Below are 19,972 nucleotides of genomic sequence, written 5' to 3' on the forward strand. Positions count from 1 at the left end.
GTGGGTAGTGGTTCCCTTCTCCAGGGGACCATCCCAACCCTGGGGAAGTCCTGTATGTCTCTGCAGTAGTCTCAGTCCACCCTTCCACTGGCAGGGACAGGAACACAGGACATGGCAGTCCTGAGATTTCTGGCTCCTGATGTCACACACAGCTGCAAGGCGCTGTCCACTCCTTGAAGGTTCTGAGAGGAGGGCACCAGCCTGGCCCTGGCTTACCCAGTTTCCTCTTGGCCTCATCAAAGGCCTGCTCGAAGCCGAGGCGGGCATCAGGGTGGGGGAACTCAAAGATGAAGGAGTCGGTGCCCTCGGGCCTCGTGGTGCACAGCTCCAGCTTGGTAGGAGGGAAGGAAAGTGCGTAGCACAGGGCCTGCTTCTCTGACAAGTCCCGGTGCATGGCAGCTGAGAGGTCCCGCAGCGCGTCATCCAGGCTCTGCAGGGATAAGGGTCCAGGCCTCAGGGCCTCACTTTCCTGCTCAGCCTACTCCTGCCCTGGGGATGGGACTGGGCATCTGCCTCTTGCCTCAGACAGAAAACGGGACTCTACTTCCCGGAGACCAAGAGGTAGCCTGGATCCCGCACAGAGAGGTGGGCCCTCCTGCCTCCCTCAGCTGGGGATGGAGCTGTGTCTCCAACTTGCAGGCCTGGAACCTGACTTCCTTCAGAGATGGGATGAGGCTGTACTCTCCCCCTCAGATAACTGACAGGGATGTCCTCGCCCTCAGGCAAATGACAAGGCTGTTCTCTCTCCCTCAGGCCGGGTGAGGGAATCTCAGGCAGGAGACGCAGACCTGGTGTGGGAAACCGAGGCTCTCAGAGAGCTTGCTCATCTGGCCCAGGGTGGTCAGGTCCTCGTCGAGGCGACTGATCGCCTTCTGGATGTTCTCTCGATTGGCAGCTTGAGATGCCCCTAGTGGGGACAGAGGGAGGCCATGGGCAGATCCAGAGACAGACAAGGTCAGGTTGGAGAGACACTCCTCCCCTCCCCTCCCAACTCGTTGGGTGAGGGAAGCAGCCGGACAAACTGAGAGCTTGTAAACCGCCGGACCTCGGGTTTGCATGAACCCCAAAGTTAATGGGCAGCTTGGAGAGAAACTCCAGGCCCGAGAGCAGGGGACTAGGCCTGATTCACAGCCACTGGCCACAGGGTGTCAGTCCCTTGGAAAACTCCCTGGAAGAGCACAAAGAACAACAGCAGACAGCTCCCAGGTTATGCAGACTCCAGCTGATGCCGCTGTGGTGGTGCAGTCTCCCAAAGGGGAAGTCAGATGGGCAGGCAGAGCCTCAGGCAGTCAAATGTGCTGACCCAGGGACTCAACACCCTCCCCACAAAGGAGGGGGCAATGGGCTGATGACCTAGATTTCCCTGGTCCTGTCCCATACTTGATCACTGCCAAGTACTGGCCCCACAGACCAGCTCAGCATCCCGCACACCACACACTGCCTGGCTAGGGGCAAACGCCCCAGACCAGTGGCCCACAAATGGGCTGAGCAGACAGAGGTGGAGTGGACTAGACAAGAGAGGCCTGAAGACATTTGCTCCTTCTGAAGAAAACGGTCCCCCCACAACCCTCTACCACCCAGGCAGCCACACTTTCTTCCCTATGACCCTGCCCCTCTCTGGCCACAGCTGACTGGACCAGGGGTAGACACCTGACCTAGAGATACTCATTTTATCCACGGGCCTGTTCTCTAGTGAGAAGAGATGAACTGGACCAATTATCAGCTTGCCTTCCTATGTAGGGGCCTGTGTGGGGCAGCCCTGGGTTCACCGAGGGGCTGAGTGAGCCCCTGCCTCACTGGGTCTGACCTGCCTGCCGGTCCCAAGGTGCCCTTACCACCAAATGACCACCCTACTCAGGAGGGTGGACCGCGCCTCCTGGAGCAACTGGGGCTGAGAGCTGAGGGAGAAAGGCCACAACGCAGACAAGGCCGTGAGGGATCACGGGAGTTACGAGGAGGCAGACAAGGCCGTGAGGGATCACGGGAGTTACGAGGAGGCAGACAAGGCCGTGATGGATCACGGGAATTACGAAGGGGCGGAGAAAGTGGAGAGCAGTGAGGAGAACTGGCACAGAGGGGGCGGGGGTGTGGTGGGAGTGGGGGGAACACGCTCACACAGCAGGAGGAGCAGCTCTTTGAAGCTGCCTCAGCTCCCAACAGTCTCAGCCCCAAACAAAAGGATCATTCCAGCCAGCTTTCTGATTGGCTTGAGTTGAGTGTATCTGTTCACCAGGCACCAAACTGCTGGACCAGAACAGTGCGCCATCATCTAAGATGGAGTGTATAAATGCACCTGTGCAGTGAATCAACCGCTACGGGCGTGTCTGCGCTCCCTGTAGCACTGCCGCCCCAGTCCACCTGCCAGTCCACGGCAGGCCCCTGCCCAATCAGAAGGTGCTCAGTCTGGCTCCGTGGGACACAACCTGGATTCTGCATGCCAGCACCCTTGGACAGGATGGGAAAGCGAGGCCCGAAAGCAGAAGAGCAGGTGCACAGCCAGCCAACCTGGCCACGGCTCAAATCCTCCAGGTGGGCTTCTCAGAGGAAGACCCCCTAACACCCAGCACCCCCGGTGGGCCCGAGCCAGCCCCACCTTTGATGATGTCTGCGTCATCCAGCGGCAGCTTCCACAGCAGCTTGTACTTGCTGGCCGTGTCGATGACGCTGGCTGCCGTGTACCTGTGGGGAGCAACAGGGGTGCTCTGGCCAAGGCGGGGGAGTGGGCCCAGGGAAGGACAATGGCCTCAAGCACCCTGGCCACTCACAGGCTCATGGAGCTGCGCCGCAGGGAGCCCGACTTCCGCTTCAGGGTGGTGCAGACGATGAGGTCCGTGAACAGGAAGAGGGACCGGTCCTTCTTGCCACCAACTGCCTTCTGTGGGGCCCAAGACAGGATTCAGGCCCAGAGGCCCTCCCTCCTGCCCACCGTGCCCAAGGGGGACAGCCAGGCCAGGAGGGGAGGGCCCTCCACATGCCCAGAGGCAAACTGGGACTTGACCCTGGGCTCCTGCTGGGGTGGAAGAGCAGGAGGCCAGAGGGCAGCAGCTGTGAGCAGAGAAGGTAACCAGGCAGGGAGGTGGGGACAGGGGGGCAGACAACGGGACACTTCTTACCACTTCAATGACCATCTCCTGCCTCAGGAACCGCCGCAGAGGAGCCTGGAGCTGTGGGGCAGGAGGGACAAGGCGTCCTGAAGGCTCACTATGAATCCTTTCCCCTCCCCAGACCCAAGTGGCCCTTGGCCCCACTCATGGGTCAAGTCAGTAGAAGCAACACATTGTCCACCTTCTCAATGCTGTGTCATCAGGCCATGCGACATATGGCCAGAAACAGACATGGGGGAGGACACAGATGCAAACCGAGATGGATGTAAACACACTGCAGCCATGACCACGGTTCCAGGTGACCACAGATGCAGACACAAGCATGGGTGGAGCCAGGCAGAACAGCACTCACATCCTCCATGCCCTCGATGTGGGCCTCAATCTCCTGCAGCACGCGGGCGTGCCGCTCTGCCTCCTCTGCACTCCGCACACCCTTGTTGATGCGCTCGGCCACCTGCTTGATGTTCCGCTGTGCGTCCAGCAGGAGAGGGTAGTCCGGGTGGTCCTCAGGCGTATGCTTCAGGAGGTCCTGGGTGAGAATGGGCGGTAAACCCCTGTTTAGCCACCCCTGTCAGGCTCTGGGGCCCCACAGTGACTGCTGGAACAGAAGAGACTGTGGGTAGACTCTAGAGAGAACTTTCCTACCTGGCTCCTGTGGCTCCACTGGGTGGGGGCCACTGAGTCCCCTGCATCCCCACATGCCTCCAGACTGCCCACCTGCCCACCCAGCCCCATGCCCTCCTGCCCACCCAGCCCCATGCCCACCTTCACCAGAAGCTCGTAGCGTGGGATCCGCTGCACAGGCTTGATCATGAGGTCGGACAGTGCCTGCTTCTCCTTGTTCTCACGCATGCTTTGCTGAAATCCCAAACAGGGTGGATGGGCACACAAGTGAGGCATGACAAGCAAAGATGGAAATGTCCAGGGACAGACAGGTCCCTGGTGAGCCCCTCCAGGTCTGAGGCGAGACACTGACCCACAAGCTAGGGCTCTGGTGTCCAGGCTGGGGGCTCCTGGGACCCCCAAAGCTGGCCCAAGAAGGGTGGCCTCCATCCCCCTGCCTGGCCCTGGTACCTCCAGGAACTTGAGAAAGGCGGGCCTCGCCTCCTTAGCCACACGCACGGCGTCCTTTGCATTGAGGAAGTTATCGATGTAGGCAGAGTAGATGTTGACCAGGACGTCCTTGGAGAACTGTGGATGAAGAGGCAGGTTGGGACCTTCAAGGTGTCCCCTCCCCACCTCATCCTGACAGGTTTCCACTGATTCATGGGCCAACATCTGACTCTCTCTCCATCTGAAAATGACATGGTCTCTGAGGGATCGGGCATGTGCTACTACTGTGATGTCTGTACATGTCATATGTATGACTGTGTGATTAGGTGTGTGCATGTGTGTGCAGATACACATGTGCACTCAGACCAGGCTCTCTCCCTCCCAACAGGGCATTTCATCCCCTGGTCTCCAACCAGGCAGGTTTCCCTCCTTGCTGTCAGCCAAGTGACACAAACTTGTTCCTGCTGCTTGGCTTTTGCTCCTGTAATTCCCTCCACCAGGAAGGCCCCTCCCCCATCCAAATCTCACCCACCCTGGCAAGGCGGAGCTCCAGTTCTGCCGCCCCCAGGAAGCACTCCTATCCTGAAGAGGGCTCAGCTTGGAACTATACCTGGCCTATGGCCTCCCTGACCCCCCAAGGCAAGTCTGCTAGTTCCAAGGAGTAGGTGCTCCCATCCCTCCCAGTATGCTCTGCCTGGTGGCTAACACCTGATGGCTGGGCTCAATGTGGACATTCTCGGCAGAAGCCCTGGCTGGGCATTAGGACACCCCAATGCCCGTCTCAGCTGCACCATGGATGGACTAGCTGACCTGTGGTGGTGTTTCTGGTCCCCTCTCAGTCTCCAAATCCATGTTTCTAGGTTCTTGATGCCAATCCCCACACCACCCCCCCATCAAATGTGCTGCAGGGCAGAGGCTGAAGCAGCTCAGGGATAAAGACAGCGTCACCTGAACTCCCCCCAATCCTGGGACAGGGCATCCTACGCTGACCCCTCCGTGGGGACCAGGGCTTCCACTGCTACCCTTGGTTAATATCAAGGTCCAGACAGGGAGGGCATAAACCCAGTGACACCAAGGGCTGCGATAGACTGGAGATGTCAGCACTCAAGCTGGGGTCCCACCACCTCCAAGCCAAGGTTCCTGTTACATCAGTTTCCAGGTCAGTAGGCACCTTCCAAGACCTTCTTAGTAAGCCCAAGGCTCACCCCACCACATCACAAACACACCCACATCCTATAGAAATAGATAAGGTGTTTCTTACTAGTAGAATTTTCTGGAAGGAGTTTTAGAGTTTTATTTTTGAAATTATTTGGCTCTGAGTAAGCATTTAGTTTGTGTTTCGCTGTGATTTCTCATTCACCATCGTGCTTTTTTTGGAATTCTGGCAAAATAAAATGTAACTGAAATTTTTTCAAATGTAATTAAACTCATGTAAATGAATACTAAATTTAACAATTAAAGAAAATGGCATGTTATGTTTTGCAGACATTTAGCTGAATGTTTATTAGTTTCGCTTTTACAGTCCTTTTAAAATTCTGAAGCCAATGCCTTTCCTAAGGTCTCAATCACTATTGTAGGATTTTAAAAGCTCGCAGGTGGAAGTCTTGTCTGTGGTGAAAGGGGTGGGGTAGAGCATGGGCGCTGGAACCAGGTTTTTGGTGTTGAATCCTCTACCACTTACTGTGATTTAAAAAAAAAAAAAATCATTCGTTTATTTATTTGGCTGCACTGGGTCTTAGTTGCAATATGCAGGATCTAGTACCCTGACCAGGGATTGAACCTGGGCCCCCTATATTGAAAGCCTGGAGTCTTAAGACACTGGACCACCAGGGAAGTCCCTTACTAACCGTCACTTTGATCAGGTTATTTTCTCTCTCTATGTGGCAGAGTCTTCAACTTTATTTTTTGCTTGTGGGGGTTTTTTTTGGCCTCGCCCCACACAGCTTGCAGGATCTTACTTCTCAGATGAGGGCTTGAACTCAGGCCCTCAGCAGTAAAAACATGGAGTCTTAACCACTGGACCAACAGGGAATTCCCAGAGTCATTAGCTTTAAACTTGGGAATAATCAACCATAGCTACCTCCTTAGTGTCATTGATATATATACTGTATTTAGAATACCTAGCACATAATAAGTGCCAAATAGCCATTATTATTAAAACGCCTGATGGAGAAAAAGAGCTAGTCAAGACCAGGCCAGTGTCAGCATCAAGTCCAAGTCCAGGGTCAGGACCAAGACAACTATTTACATTCAGGTTAAAGTAGAGGTTGAGGTCAGTACCAGCATCCATTTGAGGTCTGGGTCATAGTCAGTGGCAGCTCAGGGTCAGGACTAGGGTCAGGTCAGTGTCAGCAACTGGTGTGGGGATTTAGTCGTGTCCAACTCTTTGTGACCCCATGGACTGTAGCCTGCCAGTCTTCTCTGTCCATGGGATTTTTCAGGAAAGAATACTAGAGTGGGTCGCTATTTCCTTTTCCAGGGGATCTTCTCCATCCAGGAATTGAACCTGGGTGTCCTGCATTGCAGGTGGACTTTTTTTTTACCAACTGAGCTACCAGGGAAACCATCAGCAACTGAGGCTGGGTCCAAGGTCAGGGTGTCTGGCTGGGGTTGGGGTCCGTGCCAGAGTCCAGCCAAGCTCTGGGGTTGGGCTGTGTCAAGGTCAAGCCAGGATCTGGGGTCAGTGCCTATGTCTCGTCAAGTTCTAGGGGTTGGATCAGGGATCAGCGTCTGTCTCGGAGGTGGGGGTGGGGTCCAAGGCCGCATCTGGTCTCTCCTAGGAGAGGCAGGGACATGGGGTGGGAGGTAGAGCAGTGGACAGCAGGGCCACTCACCGATTGGACTAGCAGGTCTCCCACCTTCTGCTGGGCATGCCAATTCTGCACACAGTGCCGCACCTGCTCCAGGAACTGCTCATGGTGCTCCAAGAGCTCCGGGATCTGGTCGAAAATCTCATCCACTAGTGACGGGTCACAGAGCAAGGAGTTCTCCGGCTGTTTCAGTGGCTGCATATAGCCCTGGAGGGGCCACAGGGTTGGTGCCAGTCCCCTCAGAGAGATGGCACCCCAACCCACCCGCCCAGGTATACACAAAATCACCTGGGCCCACTGCTCAATGGCCCTGCCTCCAGGATCTCCCTCATTAAACTGGGAGCTCCAGGAGGGAGATGGGAAGATCTGGCCCCATGACCCTCACTCAGCAGCCAGGGTCTGGCACAAGTTGGGGGTGAGGGGTGTCAAGAAAGGTTTGCTGGATGCATGAATGAACAGAGCTTAGAGTGAGGAAAGCAAGAAGACTGGGCTCCCGGGAAACTTCACACACTAATTCAGCAAATATTTTATTGAGCATTTACTATGTGCCAGGTACTATTCTAAAAACTGGGAGACAGTAGTGAACAAGAAAGGCCAAAATCCCTGCCCAGATTGAGCTTACAATCTAGTCAGATGAAATACACAAATTAAATATATAAATAAATAAAAACCACGTCATTGAATCTAAGATGCATCATTACTCTTCTTTACCTCAAAAAAAAAAAATATTGTCAATTAAGTTATTATAGGCCATCAACTATGGGATGAACCTGGATTTCAGAGATGGTAAAACGTGAAGAATGTGTCTTAGAATTAATTACATGAAGAAATCCTGTGGTAAATTAAAAGACCATAATTGCTATGGGTTAAATAAAGCAGAGAGAGGTACGGAGGGATATATGGAAAGTTATTGAAGGCTCATTTGACAATATCCGAAACACTGTTTTCAGATCTTCTGGTCAATTAGTGACTAAAACTCCCATTTCTCACTTCAAATCCGCATTCAGAGGTATTTCCTGAGCTTGAATAGCCCTGCTCAGTGGCTAGTGGCTCATGTAGATATCGCCCTCTACTGGCCTAAACTGTAACTACATGCCAAAGAAACTCGGCTGATTGAAAAAGTGTATGGAATGCTGCAATAAAATTTACATCAAACATTAAAAAGAAAACCTAGTTTGTTCTAAAACAAGTTTGAGAAAGTAAAGCTCAACAGAATCCTCTCTCCTGGTTTGGGATTCCAGAAAGGCGGAGGGGTCGGGGGTGACAGGACACATGTAGCCTTTCTCTCACAGCTCCTAGGCTAGTTTGAGCCTGGGCAGGATCTCTGCCAGGGTCTGTTGCCCAAGGAATAGGAGTTAAACCGCTCACTTCTGGGTCCTAGCGCCTCACACAGAAGCCTGCACACCAGTTGGAGGAAAGAATAAACAGCGACAGGGAACTCGATGCAGAACCTGCTAGGAGCCAACACCTGCACTCACCCACCACATACTTGCTGAGCAACTGCTGTGTGTCCTGCTTTCTAAGCATGAGCTGCATCTGTGAGCAGACAAAAGCCCCTGTGCCTGTGCATCCGACAACTTAGTGGAAGGAGGGGGATAACAGTACCCTAAATGACAAAATTATCACACAGTGTTTTAGAAGATAGTAAGTGCAGTGGGAAATAAGACAGAGCGATTGGTCAGGGAAAGCAGTGTTATTAGCTGGGAATTTGCAGGTTGAAGAAAGACTCAAAGGGTGATGGTGACACTGAGGAAAGGATGCACCCTTAGGACCTGGGTTCAAATCCCACCTCTTTCTGACTGTTAACCTTGGCACTTAACTTCTTCCTTCATTGTGAACTCCTGGCCCTCAGGAATAATACAAATCAACTTGAGTGGCAGCAGGCACTGTGAGGGATCACCATGGCTGTAGAGGCCAATCTCCACCCTAGAGTGAGACTGACAGGGATTCAACCCGGGCTATGGCACTCGTCCCCACTGTGAACCTGAACGAGTTGCTTTACCTCTCTGTGATCAGTTTCATCATCTGTAAAATGGGGGTCTATAATGAGGTTTATATGAATTAACATATAGAGCACACATATTAAGCACCCAATAAATGTTAGCTCTTAGTATTACTGCTTGCTATGGTCTGAATATGTCCCTCCAGAAGTCATATGTTGAAACAGAAGCCCCGATGTGGTGGTATTTCGGGGTGGGGCCTTTGGCAGGAGAGCAGGTCAGGAGGGTGGAGCTCTCACATATGGGATTTGTGCCCTTTGAAAGAGAGCTCCCTCAGCCCTTCCGCCACGGGAAGACACAGTGAAAAGACAACTGTCTACAGACCAGGAAGCTGGTCCTCATCTGCACTTAATCTGCCAGCACTTTGATCTTGCACTTCCCCACCTCCAAAACCATGAGAAATAAATTTCTATTTGTTTAGGTCACTCTATCAATGGAATTTTTACTATAGCAGGCCAAACAGACTAGGATCTTGTTTAATAGATAGATGACTCTGGGCAGGTTTCTTCCTCTTTGAGCCTTCATTTCCTCAGATGAGGAAGAGCATTATTATAATATCTGCCTCACAAGATTAATACAAGGATTAAAGGTGATTTTATAGATACACACATACACATGCGCATGCATGCATGCAGGCAGAATTGCCAGGCAGTATGTTAAATTATACATGCATCTCGTAATCTGCACCTGACACAGGTCTTTTTATTATTCCTACTCAACAGGCGAGAAAACAGAGGCAGAGACTGGCTATATAACTTGCTCCAGATCACATGGCTGTCAGGAGGTAGTGCCAAGTTTCCACAGCGGTGGCCTGGCTCCAGAGCTGTGCTCTGGACCCCTGGGCGGGACGTCAGTCCTTCCAACACAGGGCTGCACTGAGTGACGGCCGGTCTCAGCTGACACTGTCTCTCCTGCCTGCACCCTTCTCCACCCAACGCTCTCCACTGGTGTCCTCAGCACCGAGCTCCCTCAGCTCTTTCACTCACAGGCCCTGCAAGCCTCCACGTGTGCAACCTGGCAGCCGGAGGTTCAGAGGGAGAGAGGCACGCCCACCCCGTCACCTTTTAATCTTCACACTGAGAGGAGGGTATGATTAGTTATATTTGCAGGACAAAAACGTGGAGGCTCAGAGGAGTGAGATTATTAGGCTACGCATCACCCAGAAGGGAGTAAATGACTAAACTCCTGGACTGATTCCCATGCCTTTGACTCCCACTTAGGGACAACCAAGGACCCCCCCGAGACCCCTGCACATCTATTCCTGCCTGGCAGCCAGGGACACCTCTTAAAGATGGAATTCTGGCTGTGGGCCTCCTGTGACCTCCTTGTGCTCACAGTAAAGGCCAGTTCCTTGCCCAGGAGCCACACTGGTGACTTCCCTATTCCTGGTTGCTCTAGGTTTCCTCCCGCCACCCAGCGCTGCTCCTGCTGTGCCCTCTGCCTGAAACAAGTCCCTCCAAGCTCTCCCGTTGCTTAAATCCTACCTACCTGTCAGGTCTCAGCTAAATACCCCACACCCTGGCCCCCAACACCAGGGCAGACCCCCATTCTGTGTTCTCACTGCACTATGCATCTTAAAAAATACACACACACACACATATATAAACAATGTATTTTTGTGCTGTGATATATATTATATATATATATATAGCATAAAGTTTGCCATTTTAATCATTTGTAAGTGACTGGTTCAGTATACCCACATTAAAGTACATTCATGTTATGGACCATCACCACCATTCATCTCGAGAACTTTTTTCATCTTCCCTGACTGAAACTCAGTGCCCACCAAATACCAACTCCCCATATCCCCCTTCCCAGCCACCAGCAACCCCATTCTACTTTCTGTCTTTATGAATTTGGTTGGCCATTCTAGGTACCCCATATAAGTGGAATCATTCAATATTTGTCCTTTTGTGACCTGCTGAGTTCACTAGCATAATGTCCAGAACTTGTTGTAGCATGTGTGAGAATTTCCTTTTTGGATGAACAAGATTCTGTTTTAAGAATACTCTCCATGCACTTTTACATCACCATGTGTCCTCACGCATAGCCTGTCTGGTTATTGTCAGTCTCTGCCACAGACTGTGAGCTCCAGGAGACAGGACCTCATCACTCACATTCACTGCTGAACCCTCCAGAGAACACTGCCTGCTTCGTGGTGGATTTGTGGAGTGAATGGGTGAATCCTTGGGATGTTTCCCCAGGATCTCCCTTCCACCCTTCGCTCTTGCTCTGCCCAGGTGGTTTGAGAAAACCTGTCCCCCAGTTATGACCACCAGGTCCCACTTTAGCTCAGACCCACACTGTCTATCCTGGGCTCCAGGCCCTGGGCTTTCCCGACCCCCACGTCTGAACATCAACTCACCATCTCATCCCCTCTTTTCACAGAGGGCTCCTTTAGTGCCTTAGTCACCTAAGCCAGAGCCCAGGTACCATTCTGGGCTTCCCCATCTTGCCCCACAGCCAACCAGTTACCATGTCGGGCCTGATCGGTCCACTTCCTAAATATCTGTCCCCAGCTGCCCTCTCTGCAGTTACCCCCCCGGGTGGTGGCCTCTCCTCCCTTGCCAGGCCTCAGTGGCCCTGGCCTCCTCTTCTGCTACCCTCCTCCCAGCAATCAGATAGACTTTATAAAGCGTGAGTCACACTACACACTGCCCCTGCTCAAAGCCTCTCAGTAGTTCCTAGGACCCTTGGTAGAGTCCAAATTCTCCTCCTGGTACTGAGGGTCCCCACCACATGATCTCTGCTGGCTCCCTCAGCATCACCACAGGACTGAGCCCTGTGCTCTGTGCTGGCTGCATGGACTCCTGAAAACGCCAGGTCTCTCCTTACTCGACCTTGCATGAGCTGTTCCTGCTGCTGAGAAGACAGGGCAGAAGGAAGCCAGCACTTCCTCCGGGGAAAATTCCTTGACCCTTTACCTCCCAGGTGCCCCCCCACCCCAACCTGATGCCTTAAGAGCCCATATACTCAACTCTGTCCCTAGCAGGACTGTCAATTCCTGCAGCAGAGGCTTGTCTCTTATTTGTCCCGGTGTTTCCTGCACCTGGAACAGGGTCTGGCACATAGCGCATGCTAACATTTAATTCCACTCAACCAACATTTTTCCAGTCAATGAATGAAGTGAAGGTGGGGGCGGGGGTGGGGTGGGACCAGAGGGGGTTCACAGATCTAAGCTCAGACCCAGCACTGCCAGGAGAGGTGGAAGGTCAGCAGGAGGAGGAAGCATCTGCCCTGGGTGCCCCAGTTTGGCGTCCTTACGGCCCCTCTGCATTCTCTCCTGCCCTGGGGGGAGCTTCCTCTATGGATGGGTGGTATGCCCCACGGTCATTCTTCTCTAACCTCGGTCCCCGGGGTGTTCCCACATGTCCAACAGCCGCCTAGACTCAGAATGGCTGCATTCAGGGACCCAGGCCACCAAGTCTCACCTGCATCAGAGTGCGCAGGGACTCCACATAAGACTGCTCCGTGTCCAGCAGGGTCATGGTCACATGCTTCCGCATATCCTGGGGGGACAGAAGGCAGAGGGTGAGCGGTGCCTTGTTCTTCTCACACGCGCCACCTGCAGTCACACGGGCCCAGAGAGCCCATCCACGCCCTCTCCTAGGTCTTCAAGGTCTGTCCTCCCCAAAGCACCTCGGACCTCCACTCTACCAGGTCTGTGCTCACGTGCTCCCCCTGCAGGGAGTACCTCTCCCTGCAACTCACATGCCTGCCTCCCCAGACTGCACTCCTCAACCTTTGTCCCTCCACTCCCCTCTCCAGGGCTATTGGCAGCTCTGGGGATCTCCTGTTTACTTCTTGGCTCCCCTGTTGGACTCCTGAAAAGGATTCAAGAAAGTGAATGGCTTCTCACATTTGCAAAGGGCAATGCTTCCAGGCTACCCCTATTCCAGCTGCCAACTCTGAAAACCCCACTTCTGGGCTGAGTACTGTGGGTTCAGACCCTACCTTAGGCTTCACATCATCCCAGAAAGTCAAAACTGTCACTTTCTGCTACAATAAAGAAAAGGTGGCCCAGAGAGGTAAGTGCAGTGCTAAATGACATGCAGCAGGGCAGGGGCAGGGCTCATCCCCTCTCAATAAGGCTGGGTCCCAGTCTGCTCAGTAAAAGAGGTTAACTGAGCCTTACTCCATGCCAGGCTCTATTCTAAATGTCGTGCACTATTTTCTCCTTCTGACCATCCTGTGAAGTATGTGTGATTATTCTTCCCATTTTAAGGAGATCCAGGCAGCGGTATCTCCATTCTGAGGCTCCAATGATCTGCATTATGGAGACTCCGCACTCACGCTCTCAGGGACAAGGTGCACATCCCTGACAGGGCAGTCCCTGTTCTCTGGCAACGCTTTTCTGGAAGTCAGTTTAGGGATGCCTTCTCTGTGTTCCATCCTGGGACTCCGCTTACCTGCCCCTTGCCACCAGTTCCTATGCCTCTGGCCCACTCCTCCTCCAGGAAGCCTTTGCAGATAGCACAGCTCTAAGAGCTTCTCTCCCCAGGCAAGAACTCCACTCGAGGTCTCCTCCAAGCTCCTGGAGTGGTCCTAAGCCAAGTCCCAACTCCTCCGGGCCCTAAACCTCTAGGGCTTATTCTCCCCTCTTTACTCTCCTTCCCAGTCAGTCCTCAGCTTGGTCTCAGTGGGAGCTTGAGCTCCAGCCATGAAGACCTGCCAGTCAGCATGGATGCTCTTCGTGTGTGACGATGCCATGGTGGGTGTCTGTGTCTGTGGCCTCCCTCTGGTCCCCACCCCGAGAGCCTCTCAGGGTTGGGACTCAGACGGTGGAGCAGGGCTGATCACTACTGTGCCCACGGTCTGTGTCTGCTGAGTGGCCTAAGCACTGGGCTTGCCCAGTCGGCCTGATTCAGCCACTGCTCACCCCTCTACTCGTAGACACCTCAGGTTCCCCCCTCCTTGACTCGGGACTGAGCGGTCAGGCCTGTCCCCAGGTCTGTACTACAACAAGGCATCCTTTAAAAAGTAGGCTTCTATGCTAGGAACTCAGGGATGGGGGTGTGAATGGCACCCCCTAGGGGGAGGGGAAGAGGCTGGCTTGCCCCCTCCTCAGCGCTGTGCTCTGATGGGTAAGAAGGCACTGGATTCTGTCTCAGAGCCCCCAGCTACAGCCAGACCACCTATGCTCAGTGCTTCTGAGGCCTTAAAAAAACCAGGGCAGCTTCCAGTGGGAGGCAGCACCGGCCAGGCCACTCTAGGATGACAGCTTGGGAGGGAGGGCATCAAGGGCCAGAAGGACCTCCCAAGGAAAGGCCCAAATGCCCAGCCTCCTGCAGGGAAACACCTCAGCGTGTCACAGACGTGGCCTCACTTCAGCCTCACACCCACAGCTCTATGGCAGGACTTGTCATCTCCAATACACAGGTGAGGAAGTCAAGTCAGAGAAGTGGCCTGACTTGTCGGAGGTCACACAGCCAGTGACTGGCAGAGTGGGTAACAGTCTCTTCAGCCACCTCATGCTGAGTCTTAGGGCCCAAGAACTCAGAGTTCCCACTCAGACTGCACAGCCAGCCATGAGCCACAGGGTCCCCAGCCTGGCCCCTCCCAGCTGTGTGACCATGGGTGGTCACCTAACGCCTGGACTTCTACATTTTCCTCTATGAAATGGAACAAATAACACCTCCCTCCCAGTGCTGGGAAAGTGAGGAGCTGGGGAGCAGGGCAGCTCTCCACATACACTGGGTCTTTAAGGTCCAGCCTCACTGTGTCTCGGCAAGGTTGTTTATCTACATCCGTCTCCCTGCTGGACAGGGAACTCTGACTGTAGGATCAGGCCAGACTCGGCCCTGGGTGGCACAGCCCCCTCACCACTTCCCCAGCCCAAGCCTGCCAGGCCCAGCAGTGAGGGCCATGGGTAGGGAGGCCTCCTGAGGGAGGCAGGGCGGGTGCTGGGCCTAATGGCCCAGAGCTGGCGTTAGTAACTCATGCAGGGAGGCTGACGCTGCAACAGCCGCCTCTCCAGCCTCCTCCCTGCTCAAAAGCACAGCGGGCCGTCACTCAGCTGTCAGGTAGAGGTATGGAAAACAAGGCCAGCTCCCTGTCACTGCATTGAGCACCCCGTCCGCACGTGCCCGGACACGGGTGTGAGTATCGGTGGGGGTGGGGGCCAGGGGAAGCAGGGGACAGGCAGTGCAGCTGTCAACCAGATCAGCAGGCACACCTGTTCTGGGCGGGACAGCCCTGCAGGCCCAGCCTCCCCCAGAGCCTCTCACCCCTCAGCAGCCCCAACCCCAGACCGTCACTACACGGGGCACTGAAGGGGGAGGGGATGTGGAGCCCAAGGGATACAGCAGGAGGATGGGGTGGGGGTGGGGGGCTCTCCTACCAGTATAAGTGGGACATCATGACCCAAAGCCCAAGACTCCTACATATGCGGCATGAAGACAGAGACGTGTACAGAGAGAAGCCGGAAAGGCCAGACACCCCGCAAAGAGAAAAAATGCATCTAGGTCCTTAGAGAATCACACAATACGGCATGGGGAGGAGGACAAAACCACAGCCCCCACTGGAGCCCAGGAGAGCGGAACAATCGGAGTCCAGGCCCAGAGAGACACACAAAGCCCAGAGACAGCGGGTGGAAGCCTCCCCCTTCCCCGCAGGGGGACACACACTGAGCCAGGAACGGGGACACCATCACTGCCACCCCAGCATGACTCCTCCCAAGCCCAGGGACTCCAGGGAGAGGACGGCAAGGAGGGGAGCAAAACTGACCGCCCCTTACCCCCCAGCACATACGTTCATCCTGAGACAGAGGCTGGCAAAACCTCCTCTCCCTGAGCCTGTGGACCCAGGGTACCCTGGTGACAGCCTCAGCCTCCAGGCTGACCTGTATCGGCGCTCAGCACAGGACTGCCAAGCCCTGCTGGGTCTCAGGGTGCAGGCCTGCTACCCAGCTGAGCTTGCCAGCCCTTCTGCCATCCCCAGCTTGCATTCTGGTGGCACCAACCTCAGCATCTTGCCAGCCACACCACCCCTGCCAGGACTTCTCACACACCCTCCATCTCCCTGCCACCATCACTGGTCACTGAGTCCCCAGCCCCACAGCCAGGCGGCTGCTGGGCCCCAGCATCTCTGCCCGTGCCTCCCCCAGCACCAGGCCGCCAGACTTCTAAGCCTTGGCCCAGGTCCCTCATTGCCCCTCCCCCCCCCGCCCCCTACCTGGGCCTCCCCGGGCTCCTCAGGGTCAGCGCTGTTGCTCCCCCCGGCGGGCTCCCCGGAGGCGGCGGCCGGGCCCAGATCGCGCATGTCTTCCAGCGCGATGGTGAACTGGGCCAGGGTCTTCACCATCTGTAGCATGCGGCCGGCCCCGCCGCCGCCGCCGCCGCCGGGGCGGGGGCGCCGGGAGTCGACGGGCCCCCTCCTTCCCACCGAAGCTCCCTCCGCGGGGCTCAGCCGAGCCGCGGCGGCGGTCGCGCGGTATCAGTTCCAGCGGCGATCTGATGGCGGCAGCCGGGCCCGCGGCGGCGCTGGTGCCTCCTCCGCTGGGCGAGTGCGCCCGGCGAGCCCCGCGCGGCGCCGCCGGCAGCGCGGAGGGGAGGAGGGAGTCCCCCGCCCCCGGGCCACCCCGCCCCCTCCACTCGGGCCCCTCTCCCCCAACACGCCAAGCGCGCCCCACCTCGCCCCCGCAGCTTCGCCACACGGAGGCCTCCGCTCGCAAACCTATCTCCCTCTGTGGACACAAGTCCGCGCACACCCGTGGACAAAGGCAAGTACACTTTTTCCCCACACCTGTACGCACGGAGGCACACGCAGGGGCATGCAAATGCCCACATAGAACCAGCCCACATACATGGATGCCTGCCCTTGGTCCTTGATTAGTACACACGCGTGGGTCGGAGCCAAGGACACACACAAAAACATAGTCCCATACAGACCTGAACCCTGACACACACATGAAACCGACCCGGTCGGTGCTGCACACAGCCACACGTGCTTCCGTGCTCATGCAAGTATAAGCAGGCACAGACAGGCGCACAATCTTAGGGGTGTGCACACATACACATCCCTGGAAACTGCTGCTGTCCTGCATCCAGGTACAGAGCACTTGGACCATGGAGGGGACTACCAGGAAAGGGCCTACCCTGAGTCACTCCTACACCTGCTCCACCCAGTAGACCTGTGTCCTGTGCTTGAGACGGTCCACGAGGCTTCGAGTGCTATTCCTCTCCACCCCACCCCACTACTGCCATGGGTACGGGGCTCAGGCATTTATAGGCACCGCCCCCACCACCACCAGACTGTCCTCCAGGATGTCTCCTGGCGGGATCCTCAGGAACTGTTCCCTAAATCCCAGGTGGTGCCCAAACCTATTCCAGACTGATTTAATCATGAGGGGCATACATGAGCTTGGTTTTGTACCAGCTTCTACCTCACCGAGGGGGTCTGATGTGCCCTGCAGCTGCCTGGGGAACTCATAATTCCCTAGTGTACTGAAGGCTTCCACACTCACCACACTCGTAACAGATTTCCTTCCCAAACCTGCTTCCCTCTGGGTTTCCTGCACAGTGGAGAACTCCTGACCCCATCAACCAAGCCAGTCCCAGTGCCCACAGCTCCCCTATGATTGAGACCCCTTCTCCTGCCACTTCTGTCTTAACTGTGAGAAACAAACCAGGCTCTCTCCTGTCCCAGGGCCCTGGCCCATGTCTCTTTTCTCTCCTACAAGTGCTTTTCCTTTTTAAAATTTATTTATTTGGCTGCACCAGGCCTTAATTGCGACATGAAAACTCTTAGTTGCAGCATGAGGGGGGATCTAGTTCACTGAGTAGGGATCGAACCCAGGTCCCCTGCATTGGGAGCATGGAGTCTTAGCCACTGGACTACCACGGAAGTCTATAAGTGCTTTTTCTTTTCCTTTAAGACTAGTCGTAGTGCAAATGTCACCTCAGGGATGCGTTCCCTGAACCTCTGATTAGTTCAGGTGCAGCTGCTCTATGCTTTCAAAGAGCCTCAGTTTTTCTTAACCAGGTATCACATTTTAAAATTATACATTTGAGCTAGATTGATGCTCCTCTGTTCCCAAGAGATTGTAAGTTCCTTGAGGGCAGGGCACATGACCCTTTCATAAGCCATAGCTCTCTGCGCATAGATGCTGGCTAATGAAACAATAAGTCCAGCAATTCTTCCTCCTCCCTTCTCCCCACACACCAAGCAGTCACCACCTAGAGGCAAAGAGCCTATGCAGGTCCCAGCTCATGAAACTTGGCATCCCCACAGCACAGGATCAACCCTTCCTGCTGGCCCTTGCAGCCTCCTATCCTGCTCTGCCCCCATTGCCTCCCCATTCCCCTGTTTGGCCCTCAACTAAAGTCACACACCACAACTAAGGCCACACACCTCAACTAAATACCCCACACCCCTGGCCAGTAGTAGCATCTTCAGAGTCCCCAGATATCCAACACTAAAATTTTAACTCCCCAACAGACCAACCCCATGTAGCCAACAATGAAAACAGGCATAGGGAATTCCAAGAAAGTAGCAAGAAAAGACCAATGTGACCTGCACCTGGCAGGGGTCCCAGAGCAGTGAGCACTAACTAGCCAGAGGTGGGGGTGCTCCCAGAGGCTGTGCTAGGCGGCGGAGCCTGACACCTGATGGGTGCTTGCTAAGTCTGCCCTGCATAATGAGCGAACCACTGATGAACCCATCTGTCTCTCCTGGGTCTCATGAGAGCCCCACCCTAAGCAACTCTTGAGCCAGTCTGCTGAATGAAAGAACGAATGCAGGCAAGAGTGGGGGCTCTGCATGAACTCCCTTCCTGGTCCCTCTATAGCAGTGGTTCTCAAAGTGTGTCCCTGTGCAGCTCCTGGGGCCCTGTCAGAAATGCGCATTCTCAGCCTCCCTGACACCAGCCAAGGAGGCAGAAGCGAGGGTGCTCCGGGAGAGCCCAAGCCTTCTTCTGCCTCTGGCTTGGGACCAGTGAGTCTCCCCACCTGTCACCTTCTGAGTGAGATGGACTGTGGACTTCCCTAGGGGCAGGGCCTGCTCCTCTTCCTCCTCCTCTTGGGCTCATAACATTGGGGGGAAGGTTGGGAACAGCCAGACCTGTTAACTGAGTGATGGTTTGAGCAAGAAGGATGGACACCAGTCCAAACAGCCAGGTCCCAAATGTAATCCCACATGAGTAAAAGGGCCAGTGGTCCGAAGGCCTCACCGCAGGCCCATTGCTTGATCACTGTAGCTACTTAACTCCACATTTGGCTTTCTCTCTGAACATCTCCTCCCCTATTCAACCCTCTCTCCAGCTATATGACCTGGGCCTTATTTCCTCTAAGTGGCTGGGAGGCAGTGCAGAGCTGGGGCTTGTTAGTGAGTTGCGTTCATTCCCTCCCTCACTCCAGCGGGACCAGGCCCTGCAGAGATGAATCAATGCTGGCTGGCACCCAGGAGCTCCCAGACAACACACAGGGCTCAACAGAGGGAATCACTCATGCCTCAAGAAATGGGGGGTGAGGGGTATTCAGGGAGGGCTTCCTGAAGGAGCCAGGCAGGTCCCAAGGTCAACAGATCCAGAGGCAAGTGGGTGCCCAGAAGGCAGAGCTCACCAGAGGCCCCCGCCCTGGAGAGCGGGGTGAGGCCTGGTGCTGACGGCATGGCACTGCGTGCTGTGGCTGCTTCATTAAAGACGGCTAATTAGATCCAAGCCCATTGCCGTGGCAACACAGGGGCTAGTGGGGGTGGGGAGATGAGGGAAGCTGAGAGAAAGAACAGGAATGCAGAGCTGCTGCATCAGGGTGTCAGGCATCTCCCATGTAACAGCACAGGTATCAGAGCTCCTCAGAGTCCGGTCAGCTGGCGTGGAGGCTGAAGACACCCCTGGGCAGCTTGGATTCTGTTGGAGCTCCTCTGAGCTCCCATTTCAGGCACAGATTTCTTTTCCTTTTGGGTATCTGCAGTTGTTTCAAGTGAATCTGGCTCAGAATAGTTTTTGTTTGATTGTTCAGGTAGTTGGTAAAGGCCCATCTAGCCCCCCCCTTCATACCCTAAA

At 54.8% G+C, this 19,972-nt stretch overlaps 1 protein-coding gene across 1 annotated transcript in view; it reads right to left on the bottom strand.

Moving 5' to 3' along the window:
- ARHGEF17 (Rho guanine nucleotide exchange factor 17) overlaps window positions 1-19,972 on the bottom strand; it is a 57,742-nt gene that overhangs the window by 7,197 nt on the left and 30,573 nt on the right. Inside the window, exons 2-11 of the mRNA XM_065943896.1 lie at window positions 12,402-12,479; window positions 6,992-7,174; window positions 4,179-4,295; window positions 3,870-3,962; window positions 3,457-3,633; window positions 3,114-3,164; window positions 2,766-2,875; window positions 2,594-2,679; window positions 789-907; window positions 217-430 (exon numbers count right to left, since the gene is read on the bottom strand). Coding sequence (XP_065799968.1) covers window positions 217-430; window positions 789-907; window positions 2,594-2,679; window positions 2,766-2,875; window positions 3,114-3,164; window positions 3,457-3,633; window positions 3,870-3,962; window positions 4,179-4,295; window positions 6,992-7,174; window positions 12,402-12,479 — 1,228 coding nt within the window. The remainder of the gene's footprint in view (window positions 1-216; window positions 431-788; window positions 908-2,593; window positions 2,680-2,765; window positions 2,876-3,113; window positions 3,165-3,456; window positions 3,634-3,869; window positions 3,963-4,178; window positions 4,296-6,991; window positions 7,175-12,401; window positions 12,480-19,972) is intronic.

Source organism: Muntiacus reevesi, chromosome 9, assembly GCF_963930625.1.
Source record: "Muntiacus reevesi chromosome 9, mMunRee1.1, whole genome shotgun sequence".
NCBI lineage: Eukaryota > Metazoa > Chordata > Mammalia > Artiodactyla > Cervidae > Muntiacus > Muntiacus reevesi.